This window comes from Chelonia mydas, chromosome 22, assembly GCF_015237465.2.
Source record: "Chelonia mydas isolate rCheMyd1 chromosome 22, rCheMyd1.pri.v2, whole genome shotgun sequence".
In the NCBI taxonomy this organism is placed as follows: domain Eukaryota; kingdom Metazoa; phylum Chordata; order Testudines; family Cheloniidae; genus Chelonia; species Chelonia mydas.
In genome coordinates, this window is record NC_051262.2 from 10,767,258 (window position 1) to 10,779,784 (window position 12,527).

The 12,527-nt window shown below is 46.4% G+C and overlaps 1 protein-coding gene, 1 long non-coding RNA gene and 3 other non-coding genes across 6 annotated transcripts in view; 4 read left to right on the forward strand and 1 right to left on the reverse strand.

Annotated features, from left to right (window-relative positions):
* The window catches only part of LOC119564008, a 55,780-nt gene extending 51,333 nt beyond the window's left edge, over positions 1-4,447 (reverse strand). For both annotated transcript variants that reach the window (XR_006286969.1, XR_005222871.2), the window contains exon 1: positions 4,318-4,447. This is a non-coding gene — a long non-coding RNA (uncharacterized LOC119564008). The remainder of the gene's footprint in view (positions 1-4,317) is intronic.
* A 144-nt stretch (positions 4,448-4,591) lies between these two features.
* Positions 4,592-11,549, forward strand: HSPA8 (heat shock protein family A (Hsp70) member 8). The gene is made up of 9 exons (XM_007066963.3): positions 4,592-4,728; positions 6,004-6,213; positions 6,999-7,204; positions 7,352-7,504; positions 7,616-8,171; positions 8,571-8,773; positions 9,286-9,484; positions 9,903-10,135; positions 11,118-11,549. Exons 2-9 carry the CDS (start codon positions 6,009-6,011, stop codon positions 11,301-11,303), a joined length of 1,941 nt encoding a protein of 646 aa, XP_007067025.1. The 5' UTR covers positions 4,592-4,728; positions 6,004-6,008; the 3' UTR covers positions 11,304-11,549.
* Positions 8,410-8,500, forward strand: LOC114021133. Its single transcript, XR_003565802.1, has one exon. It is a non-coding gene; the product is annotated as a small nucleolar RNA SNORD14 (small nucleolar RNA).
* On the forward strand, positions 9,048-9,144 carry LOC114021134. Its single transcript, XR_003565803.1, has one exon. It is a non-coding gene; the product is annotated as a small nucleolar RNA SNORD14 (small nucleolar RNA).
* Positions 10,417-10,514, forward strand: LOC114021132. The gene has a single exon (XR_003565801.1). It is a non-coding gene; the product is annotated as a small nucleolar RNA SNORD14 (small nucleolar RNA).
* Positions 11,550-12,527: the final 978 nt, after the last annotated feature.

Sequence of the window (12,527 nt, forward strand, 5' to 3'; positions counted from 1 at the left end):
CACTTTCCCTCTCCTCACCTTTTCAGACAGCTGAGTGAGGGGAGGGTGGCGGAGCTAGTATGGAGCAGAAAAAATGTTATTAAACAGAATTCTGACCCTGTCCTTGTGCACAGGGGAGGGAAAGCAATTTGAACCCTCTCCCACTGCATATCAATGCAGGGACTGGAGAGAATCTGGCCCCCTAGTTCCTACTCAGGCAGACTCCCATTGACTTTATTATGGAGATTTTTACTTCGTTTAAAGAATCTAAACAATTCACAGTAACACTGAGCAGGCCTGACCTTGTTTATGATATTATGACATTCTGGGGTGCAATCCAGACCAGAGAGGGGCTGTGTCACCCTTGCCCTGCAACCTAGGGTGCCTCACAGTGCTTTGCTGCTGTAGCACCCTCTTGTGCAACTCAAACAGCCTGCCAGCATGCAGGTCACACCCTGAGTGTCTGTGTATAGCCACAACCCTAGTCCAGCACCTCTGACCCCAGAAGCCTGTCAGCAAACACCAGCCACAGTCTGGCTTCCAGCAGCCTTGGTTACTATTTGCAGGGTGACCCCAAGAAACTCCCAGTATCAGATTTCCCCCCCAAAATGTATACTCTGCACTGTCCGGCCCTCTCCTGGACAGTTCAGATATTTTAGGTCCATTGCCCCTGCTAAAGGGATCAATATCGAACAGTCTGATACTTTAAATAGAGTTACCCCACAGCCCAGCTTAACCACACCACTGGATTAGTTTTGATTAAAGAATGAAGCAAGTTTATTAACTACAAAGAGATAGGTTTTATTGGAATGCACATATGAGCATTAAAGTCAGACATGGAGAAATAAAGATAAAATGCTTCCTAGTACTAAAACGTAACAAAGTAAATTTGGTCCAGGGTGAAGTCTCTCACCATATGACCAAATTCTCAGGCCAGGATCGGCGTCCAAAGGCTGTTTCTTTTGTCTTCTTAGGTGAAAGAGAGAGCTGAATAGTGAGAGATACCGTGATGTATTTTTGCCCCTCACTTTTATAGTCCCGTCCCCTTTGAAATGCAGTTTCTAGAGGATTACCCATTTATTCCCGCTGTGAGGACAGAGATAAGGAATCTTGTGGTGAAAGGGGTTTCATGCTGTTTGCTATGATGCAGATCGGTTTGGTCCTGTCTCCTCTGTCTTTGAGAACTTGTTTACCCACACTTGTCTGGTAACCGTATTTCAGATCTAATTTCAGCTTATGTTTATAACCTTCCACATATATAACGTTGCTATACACAGTTCATCATGATATTATTGACCAGTGAGTCACTAGTTTTCAAATGATACCTCACAAGGCATATTTTGTACAATGATTATTACAATAGTGTGTAAAGGGTGAATATAGGGGTGCATTCGGATATCAGATATCTGACCATCGTTTCGCCTCAGGGGGTATGACTGTTTAGGGTTTGTGATGGGCCATATGCTTGTTTTGTATCAAAGGTTCCTAAAGAAGCATATTATAGGTGAACAAATACAGTTCTCCACAAACGTCCTTCCTAGCTGCTATTTTAAATGCACCCTCTCTGCTGGGACACTTCTGCTGCAACAACGCATTTTGACAGCATGAACTATGAGTGGCATGTGGCTGTGGATTACTATATATATTTCCACTCAGATAAATAATGTGGAGATTGTTGCATTGTTATCCCTTGGTTTATTTTAGTACATTAGCACTGATTATGGGCAAGAGAAGCTCACAAAGAATTAAAATGTGGGATTGAAAAGATCCCATTGAGGCCAGATTTTCCTCAGTGGAGAAAACTCTGCATCACCTTAAAGCAACCCCTTCTGACAAATATAGGGCCAGTTTTCCTCTGACAGTTCATTTGATCTGATGCAGGGAATTAAGATGTGGGGGGGAATTGGAGGATCTTCACCTGCTCCCCTGCCAAAGGATAAAAAGGAAGGCTGCAGTTTGACCCTCATTGCTAGAAGAGTTTTATTATATTGTGAGATATTCCTTGAAGTAAACAGCTAAGTACATTTTTAAAAGGCATTAGCCGATGTATTATAAACAAGAACAGCATTTGCAGTTGCTAGGATAAAAATTACAAGTACTCTCAATTGTTTCAGGACATAAAATGATCACCAGCTGGTTTAGGAAACAACTACCATTCTCCGCGGTGGTACTGTATTGCACTACGTTGTGGAGGTTTTTATGCCTTCCTCTGAATCATGTAGCACTGGCCAGTGTTGGTGATAGAATACCTGATAAGCCCACTGACCTATTTTGCTATGAAAAATCCTATTGTATATTAGATAGCAAAGTACATTATGTAGGGGAACAGGATTACACCTTTCACCAAAACATCCAGAATTGGCCACTGTCTGAGGCAGAATATCAGACAAAATAAACCGCAAAAAGTTCTGGTGTGGCATACTCTAATGTTCTATAATAGAAGATTGAATAAGTAGACACATTTGTTTTGCCTCCCTCTGAAGCATTCAGCATTGGACACTATTGGAGACAGCATAGCAGACAAAATGGACTATTCACCTATTCCAACACATGGTAGCAGTAATAATGATAGCTAGATTATCTACACTGCTTTTCATTAAATTGCAGAGTGTTTTACAAAAGAAGTCAGTATCATTTCCCCCCTTTTACAGAAAGGGAAACTGAGGCATGAGATGCAGTGACTTGCCCGAGGTCACCTGGTAGGCCCGTGGCAGAGCCAGAAAGAGAAACCAGGTCTCCTGAGTCCCAGTCTAGTGCTCTAACCACTGGACAACACTGCGTCCCATATGGTCTGGTATTATATGGTGAGATGCAAACAGTGCATGCTCTCCATTCAAATATCATACATTAGCCATTGTTGGAAATGAACCCATGCTACTTAGTCAACTGATTTATCCCTTTATGGAGAAGCCTATGGTATAATATTGCAGAGTGGGATACACAGGAATTAAACAGCTGGGTCCTGGCCAATGGTGAAGACAGGATATTAGGTTAGATAAGCCAATGGCTGATCTGCCCTGTCAATACTTCTAGTCTGGCATGGTGGGTGAAGTATGTGATGGAGAGATATGGTGATTACACTTTCTGTGAAGCAGTATTACTCAATTTCTTCACACTGGCAACCCCTTATTCAACATGAAATTGTTTTGTGACTATTCCCTAAACATTTACTATTGAAAAGTAAAATAAACAAAACAAAAACAAACCAATGGTAATATATCTAACCTGAGCCTGTACTTGTTTTCAAAGGTTGACAGTAAACACTTGTCCTTGAAGTGTATGGATAAGCAGGCAGTGGGAGAGGGGTTTATTTTTTTTTTGCCTTTAATAATACATAGCTCTTATATACTAGTTTTCGTCAGCAGAGCTCAATACGCTTTACCAAGGAGCAACATTACCCCTATTTTAGGGAGGGGGAAACTGCAACACTGAGAGGTGATGTGACTTGGCCAGCACCAGAACTAGCACCTAGGGCTCCCCAATTCCAGCCCAGTGCCTTATCCACTAGGCCACATTACCCCACCCGGTATGTGGCGCTGCTTTGGATTGTACTGGGGGATGCCTAAAACTCAGGCCAACCGAGCTACATCACTCATGGATGTGAGACGCTTGGCCCCCCTCTTCCTCAAGACGTGGCTATGCCAACCTATGCCCTGGTGTAGACAGGGCTCTGTGATAGAAGAATTCTTCCGAGCTGCCTGCCTCTGGTAGGGTCAAGGGGTACTGGAACAATGTTTATAGTGGGGGTGCTGAGAGCCACTGAACCAAACTGTAAATCCTGTGTATAATGGGAACCACTTCAAATCAGGGGGTGCAGTAGCACACCCCCCTCCCCCCCAGTTCCGGCACCTATGGGTGGGGACGGATTTCTACAGCGACTGAAGGACCCCTCCGCCGGCTGCAGCCTCACCACAGGCCGCCAGCGACATGTTGCAGGGCATGAGCCGGGGAAAGGGGGGGGCCCTTGGCATCTCCCGCCACACAGCCATACACGGGGGGGAGCAAGGAGAGGTGCATCATGGGACGGGGAAAGGCGCCTCCCCCCCCCCCCCGGGGGCTCCTGGGCATGGCTGTTGTGCGAGGGGGGGGGGAGGGACTGCGGGGGCGAGGCTTCCCCTGTGGCCCCCAGCCTGGGCGGCGCGCCCCTGATTGCGCCCCCTGCCCCCTCCCCCCCATCGCAACAGCTAAGCCGCCATTTTGTTTCCCTTCCCCGCTCTCCCTCCGCGCCCGCATATGCAACCAGCTCGGGGAGTTCCGCGACCGGATTGGTCTCTCGCTTCCTTCCCACTTTCGAAATATGCAAATGCCGCCACGCTGTGACACGATTGGTTACATTACCAGCCTTCCTTCCGCCTTCTCCCCACTGGCCGACGAGAAGTTCTCTTTATGCAAATAAAGCGGCAGCCTGGAGCTCTGATTGGATCCCGTCCTTCCCTCCGCTCCACCCCGTGCGGCGACTTGCCCCTTCCCTCGCCGAGCACGGGTGTGAAGGTTCGAGAACGCCGGCCGGCAGGCCCGCCTCCTTCCTGTGTGCGTCACTGAGGGGGCGGGCTCCGCTGAGCGCGATTGGCTCCTGCCGGGGGGAAGCACGGCAGGATTGGCCGGCTGGAGGCGAAGGGGGGCGTCAGTTCTGGAAGGTTCTGAGGGGGGTATATAAAGCGTGTGGGGGGCGAGCAACCGGTCTCATTCAGCACTGCAGCTCCCGCATCATCGTTTCCTCTCCGCCCTGAGCTACCTCGCGCTGAACAGGTACGACTGGGGCCTTGTCTCGACTGGGGCTAGCCAGGAATATGGGGCGGGGACGAGCGCCGGGCCGGGCTCGCCGCTCTTGGCGCGGGACCCGCGGCGCGGCCGGGCTTTCTGGGGAAGGGGGATCGCGGCCTTGTTTCCACCCGGCTCGGTGTTCCCAAAGGTTGGGGGAAGGGCCCTGGGGCCCGAAGCTTCCCCTCAGCCGGCTGCCGCGCCCGCTGCCCAGGACTCTCCCGTCTCCCCGGGGTGGGTGGCCCGCATTGCCCCAGGGCGGGTTCCCCGGCTCCCTGCGGCCGGCAAGCGGCGGGGCGCGAACAAGGGAGCCCCCCCCCCCCCCCCCCGGCTCACGGGTGGGGGAAGCGGGGAGATGCTGCCTGCGGTTTCCGGCCGGCGTAAGCTGTTTCCCAGTCCCGCGTGCCCTGCGCCGCGCCTCGCCGGTTCCGGGCGGGGGGGAGGAGGGAGGGGACAACTGTCCACGTGACACCGCCTCAGCGGCTGGTTCCGCAGGGGCTGGCCAGAGCGCAGGCGCGAGAGCGCGTGGTGCGGCGGGGCATGCGGCCCGCGCGCGGGGAGGCGTGCTGGGGTCTTTCAGCCCCCTCTCCGCCCGCCTCGCTTCCCGGCTGCGTTTCCCCGTGGCCTGGCCGCGTGGCTCGAGGAAGGCGGCTGTGGGGCCGTGTGGGGACTTCGCTTCCCAGCATGCAACGGGCGCCCGCCCACCCACGTGGCCGGAATGAGGCGCGCCCCCCCCCCCCCCCATGCCTGGAGGTTCGCTCTGCGGAGCTACGTGTTTCCCTCCCGTCCGCCTTTGTTGGCCAAGTGGCTCAAATTGCAACGCTTAATAATACGGGGTTCTGTGCCCCAGGCATGGGCTGAGGCTTTGTCTGCCTGGCCAAAAGGCTGTGTAGCCTTAAGGCTTAGCTGTAAATGTAGACTTCATGGTTCATTTAGCTACTTAATTGTAAGGGACTTTGTCTCTTTGGGTAAGTTTTTTTGTTTTGTGTCACTTTGAGGCCACGTGGCATCCTGTGCCTTATTCTAGTAGCTAATTGGTGAGACTCAACACCATACTAATTATTGATACTTTGCGTAGAAGCATCTGCTACTAAGCTCATGAAGTTTAAACCTTGCTACTGTTAATCCTTTCAGTTTTTTAAAAGGAAAACATTGATTTTTGTTAGGTTTTTTTTGTCATATCTGATTTAGGAGTTTTTTATTAAACATGGGCTAACAAACTGAAGTGTTTGCATATGTGGTAAACAAGCTTCTCATTTACAGGCAAAATGTCTAAGGGACCAGCAGTTGGAATTGATCTTGGCACCACATATTCTTGTGTTGGTGTCTTCCAACATGGCAAGGTGGAAATCATTGCCAATGATCAGGGTAACAGGACCACGCCGAGTTACGTTGCCTTCACAGATACAGAGAGGCTGATTGGTGATGCTGCAAAGAACCAAGTTGCAATGAATCCTACTAACACAGTCTTTGGTAAGAAAAGACATGAGCCTTTTAAATTGGGACTAGAATATTAAACTGAATAAAGTTGCTGTATTGTTGCTTAGCTAGCATAAACTGTATAGCTCTTACACTTGTTAGGTGGTATAGCCTCATGCAGAATTGGGCTCTCTAAGTTGGACGTAGATGGAAGGAGCTAGAGGCCTCGCATCTCCATTGTTTCCATGTTGGCATCAGTTTAGGCAGCAATGCTGCTTTGCTTTCAATGAACAGATTCTGGGAATGAAGGAACAAATGCAGTCTGTTTTAAAGTACATCCTGTGGTGCAGGTTGGTGCTCAAATTGGCATGAGGCATAAGTTATTTAGACGCCAGTTCCATTCATAGTCCTGAATGATCCCAATTCATCTTTCATTGAGTTCGGTTTATACAGGTTAAGGCTCTAAATCAGTGGGTTTTCAACCTGTAATCTGCAGACTCAAAACATTGGACAGAGGGGTCTGCACATCCCAAGGTTGAAAACTATAGGGTAAATGGAGTTTGCATGATTTAGAGCAGTAAAGTGGAGACTTCTTTGCCATTGTCCTAATACCAGTAGATAGGATGGCTTAAATCTGCTCCTACTGTGGCAGGAGTCAGTCTCCATAGTGCCACTGAACAAGATGGCTAGGTATTTGGGGAGGGGAGTTACTTTGGGAGTTGCCTCATTTGACTTTAAAACAGAGGACATAACTGAAGTGTTAATCTCAGCATGCTTTTGTAGAATGGTGAATTAGAAAGTGAATTGGAAATATTACTGACAATAGCTAACTTTTTTAGATGCAAAGCGGCTGATTGGTCGTAGATTTGATGATGCTGTTGTCCAGTCTGATATGAAACATTGGCCTTTCACTGTGGTGAATGATGCTGGCAGGCCAAAAGTCCAGGTTGAGTACAAAGGGGAGACCAAAAGTTTCTACCCAGAGGAAATATCTTCCATGGTATTGACCAAGATGAAGGAGATTGCGGAAGCATACCTTGGGAAGGTGAGACTTAAGAGCTGAGCTCCTCCAGTAACTCTCCTAGAATTTAAGGGGTTAATGGTCTCAAATGTAGCTTGATCTTGATTTCATATATTTATATACCCTGTAGATGAAGGTCTCAGCTGATTGTGACTCTTTTTCTGTCTGTAGACTGTTACTAATGCTGTGGTCACAGTACCAGCCTACTTCAATGACTCCCAGCGCCAGGCCACAAAAGATGCTGGAACCATTGCAGGTCTCAATGTGCTCCGGATCATCAATGAACCGACAGCTGCTGCTATTGCTTATGGTTTGGACAAGAAGGTGAGCAAGCTGTGATAGCACAGCTAAACAGCATAGTAGATTGTTCCTAGTTAGCTCAATACTGGTGAGCTCTAACACATCCATAACAGAAAACACACTCTGTTCTTCCAGGTTGGAGCTGAAAGGAATGTCCTTATCTTTGACCTTGGTGGTGGCACTTTTGATGTTTCAATCCTCACTATTGAGGATGGCATCTTTGAAGTAAAGTCAACTGCAGGTGATACCCACTTGGGTGGGGAGGACTTTGATAACCGTATGGTCAACCATTTCATCGCTGAATTCAAGCGGAAGCACAAGAAGGATATTACTGAGAACAAGAGAGCAGTTCGCCGTCTCCGCACAGCTTGTGAACGTGCAAAGCGTACCCTCTCCTCTAGCACTCAGGCCAGTATTGAGATTGACTCTCTCTATGAGGGCATTGATTTTTACACCTCAATTACCAGAGCTCGTTTTGAAGAGTTAAATGCTGATCTGTTCCGTGGCACTCTGGATCCTGTGGAGAAGGCCCTGCGGGATGCCAAACTAGACAAATCACAGATCCATGATATTGTACTGGTTGGTGGGTCCACCCGAATCCCCAAGATTCAGAAACTGCTGCAGGATTTCTTCAATGGCAAAGAGCTGAACAAGAGCATCAATCCTGATGAAGCTGTGGCTTATGGTGCAGGTAACTAATTCCCACAATAACTTTTATGGCGTCTAATGCTGGGTCTTTTGACCATAGTTTTTCACACTTTACATATATCCATACCTAACGCAATACTCAAGCCATGGCAGCTATGGCTAGTAAGTGATTAAATGTTGGTGACCTATGGATCGCTATAGCATCCGTGACAAATCACTTATGCACGTATTCAACTAAGTGTATTGCTTAAATCCTATGGGATAGCATCTTTCCAGTTTACTTGCGTTGATGAATTTGGTTCCAAAGCCATTCGTAGTTTCCACCAGAAGTTGACTGATGATGGCTAAAACCTTCCTTGGATGTCTGAGCGAGTTAAAAGAAACCTCCATTTCCCAGTGACGGTATTTTTTTTGCAGTGTCTTGACACTACTTTCTTTTCAGCTGTTCAGGCTGCCATCTTGTCTGGGGACAAGTCTGAGAATGTACAAGACCTGCTGCTGTTGGATGTCACTCCTCTATCTCTTGGTATTGAGACAGCTGGAGGTGTCATGACAGTCCTGATCAAGCGAAACACTACTATCCCCACCAAGCAGACTCAGACATTCACCACTTACTCTGACAACCAGCCTGGTGTACTTATTCAGGTATGTATCTGGTTTGGGGTAATTATTCTTCAAATGGTTAAGGGGCTGCCACTCATCACATTCACTGCCTCTGTACTGCAGCATAACCTCAATCAGTTTTAGGTACTGAAAACCCCCAGTTTAAACTTCTAACTTCTCTTGTGAGGAAGTATTGTAATTATAATTAAGTTTATCTGCAGATGAGTTCAGTCTTCTTGAGTAAACTATCAAGACACGGTGGGTTTGAAGAACCCTTCCTTGTTTGAGAGTTGATTTGTGAAGGAGTAACTTGTGGCCGCTATGATGAAAACGTTCCAAAATCATTCGTAGTTTCCACCAGAGGTTGAAAGACCCATGTTGGTGCCAAGTACCTTCCTTGGATGTCTGAGCGACCATAACACATACTTCACTTGACTTCCTGATCCTTACAAAAATAAAGTTGAAAATACTAGTTGCAAGTAACAGATTAAACTTCATATAGCAAAATGCTTACGCTCCTCTTGTTGGACCTTGTTTTTTTTCCCCCACTTCAGGTCTATGAAGGGGAGAGAGCCATGACAAAAGACAACAACTTGCTGGGCAAGTTTGAGCTGACTGGCATCCCTCCAGCTCCAAGGGGCGTACCTCAGATTGAAGTAACATTTGATATTGATGCCAATGGCATCCTTAATGTGTCTGCTGTGGACAAGAGCACTGGCAAGGAGAACAAGATCACAATTACCAATGACAAAGGTAGGCAGTGCATAGTCCTTTGGGGGTGTAAAGTGGCTGCAGTAGTTGTAGGACTGCATCATGTTCCCCTGAAGTGGGTGGGTGTACATATACCGGTGATAGAATGAAAGGCCAGTCTTACTGCTGTCGTGGTACTGGAACCACCAATTCCAGCTCCTTTCCCATAACTACCAGCTTGCTGGGGTGTGCCCCAAGCTAAAGCAGCTGCCCGGTCACCAGTTTGTGCTGATAGGGAATGTTAAACCATGTTGCAAATTACACAGGCAGTAAATTCTTAACACTGGACTGTCTTGTTCTGCAAACTCCAAAAAGGAACCATGGGTTGATAGTTTAAAGCCTAAAAATCTCACTCCATGAACAATTTCTTACAGTAATGTGGCCCACAAACTTAGTGCAACCAACTTACCATATCTTTCAGGTCGCTTAAGCAAGGAAGACATTGAACGCATGGTCCAGGAAGCAGAGAAATACAAAGCAGAAGATGAGAAACAGCGTGATAAGGTGTCTTCCAAGAATTCTCTAGAATCCTATGCTTTCAATATGAAGGCCACTGTTGAAGATGAGAAGCTCCAGGGCAAGATCAGTGATGAGGACAAACAGAAAATCCTGGACAAATGCAATGAAATTATCAACTGGCTGGACAAGAATCAGGTATGTTTAAAATTTCTCTCATGGAGATAATTTTAATCATCCAAAAATCAGAATTAAAAGTTCCAACAAAGCTTCAGGACTTGTGTTAACCTGAAAATGAGCACATTTAATCAGTGCTGCAGCAACCAGGCAAGTCTTCTACCATTGTAATCTTAACCAGTATTTTTTGTATTGTAATGGCCTACACAGAAGGCAGCTCCAAAATCCAAGGTGGGTTCATAGTTTCTATGGGGAGGCTGTAGCTATTGGCCTAGATTTCGGTGGCAGGAGGTAGCTAATGGTCGCTATGATGAAAATGATTCCAAAGCCATTCGTAGTTTCCACCAGAAGTCGAAAGACTTATGTTGGCTTAAAGTACCTTCCTTGGATGTCTGAGCGACCATAAAATCTTCCTTTCTAAAAGACTGCCTTAATGTTTCTCCTGGTGCTACAAGATGTCTCCCTCCCTTTTAAAGACACAATGTCAGATCAGACTCTAGTTACCAACTCCACTAAAAGAAATGGGTTTCCTGAGTTTCCCTTCCTGAGTGCACTTCTTGCACTAGTGAATAACCAGCAATTCCTTGCCATAACTGCTCTGACAGTGTCTCTTTAACTCTCCCGTAGGATATTAACGCAGATTACGTAGGTCTCAAGCTCTTTAGCAGTGGTTGCTGTTAACCTATAGCTTTCCTTTTGCTTAACTTTTGTCTGTATTTATGTCTAGTTCTAGAGTCTGAACTGCTCTTTGTAGCTTGTCAAACACTAGCTTAGCATACTACTCTCCCACACCCATTCTTGTCACCCAGGAAAACTGACTAGAGTAGTGCAAGCCTGCCCCTGCATGGGGTTTGCTTTAAGTACACTTTCTCAAGGTGCCATCTTTACCCTGACCCAAGGTAAATGGGGGGTGGGGGGGGAGTATAAACAGTAGGCTGGCTCTTGAGCTGGCCTTCCAAGGGCACACTTGCTGCAAGTGTGCCCATTGCTGTCTATGTTCCAGACTGCTGAGAAAGAAGAGTTTGAACATCAACAGAAGGAGCTGGAGAAGGTTTGCAACCCCATCATCACCAAGCTGTACCAGAGTGCAGGAGGAATGCCTGGTGGCATGCCTGGTGGATTCCCTGGTGGTGGAGCTGCCCCATCTGGAGGGGCCTCATCTGGACCAACCATTGAGGAGGTGGATTAAATGCACTGGAAGCGGCATTCCACAGCTGGCTATTTCTTAGAATTGAAGGACTCAAGGCTGGGTGCATTGGCAGGCTAAAAAAAATTCCATATTTGAGCTGCTGTATAAATTGTGTCCGGGCATTTTAGGCATTCTAAATACTTGAACATGTGCACAGGGAAGGTGAACACCATTGCACTTTATCAGTACTGTAAACAAGTGCAAATGCAATTCATGTCCTAAGGAATAAAACTTATTTAATTGGCATCAAAAGGCTTTTGTTCTTGATTCATCCTACTTGGTTAAAGAAAAGTAACTTGTAGTTTATCAGGAATTATGAGTAAATGTAAAGCAATTTTCATGAGACTGGCTTTGCTTCAAGTCTAGTTTTCAGACATAAGCATTAAAGGAATTTGCTCCTTGACCTTGACAAAGACACTTCAGACTGGTAAAGTTATTAAATATCAGTGTTCTGGCCCCATAGCATTTTGATCTGACTGCTTTGAGCATGGGATTCAGCTCTTAGGGTTCTCTGTGTTTCCTTGGAAGAAAGGAGTGAGGCTGGGACTTCATGCCACTTATGGTTGGCAGACCCAAATGACTTCAGATATGTAGGCTGATATTTACTCCAACACAACAAACTTCTGGAAAGCAAACTGACTAGGCATAGCAGCTGGCTAGAGACTCTTCCTCTGTCAAAAAGTTAAAGCAAGCACTGTTTTGATTAGACAAACATATAAAACTTGTTTGCAGTTGAATGCAGTTATAGGTCAGGCATTTCCTTAACAGGCAGCAAAATTACACACAAGGTGTTGAACTCAGAAGTAATTTTACCACACCTCAAAGGCATGTAAATGTGGGCAGAAAGTGTCAGGTAAGATTGCTCACTTTGAAGTGTCTAGTATTACTGTAAAACTAGTAATTTGCCAAACTGCTTGGGTTGGGAGTGTTGCCTTTTCTGTCAGGCTATAAAGCAGTCATACCAAACTCTTTGCTTTAAAGAAGCCTCTTCAGAAAGCTAAGCAATTAAACACACTTAGCCAAAGGTGTCAAATTAATTGTTTCAATTACAGAATATCAGCTTTGTGACACTGCATATTTATTAAAGCTGATGGCTTTAAGGGAAGCTATTACTAGGCCAAAGGCAAAGCAAAAACTACTTTTTATAAATTAAGGATTCCTAATTTTCTATTAAAGGAACTTCCCTTAATTTACTCAATAAGTAGGAAACTAAAGCATTTAGTG

Bases quoted from the DNA above. Each gene is read 5' to 3' on its own strand.
- HSPA8 (XM_007066963.3), top strand. From the start codon at position 6,009: ATGTCTAAGGGACCAGCAGTTGGAATTGATCTTGGCACCACATATTCT. The intron at 7,205-7,351 runs GTGAGACTTAAG...TTCTGTCTGTAG, and splicing joins CGGAAGCATACCTTGGGAAG to ACTGTTACTAATGCTGTGGT. The intron at 8,172-8,570 runs GTAACTAATTCC...CTTTCTTTTCAG, and splicing joins AGCTGTGGCTTATGGTGCAG to CTGTTCAGGCTGCCATCTTG.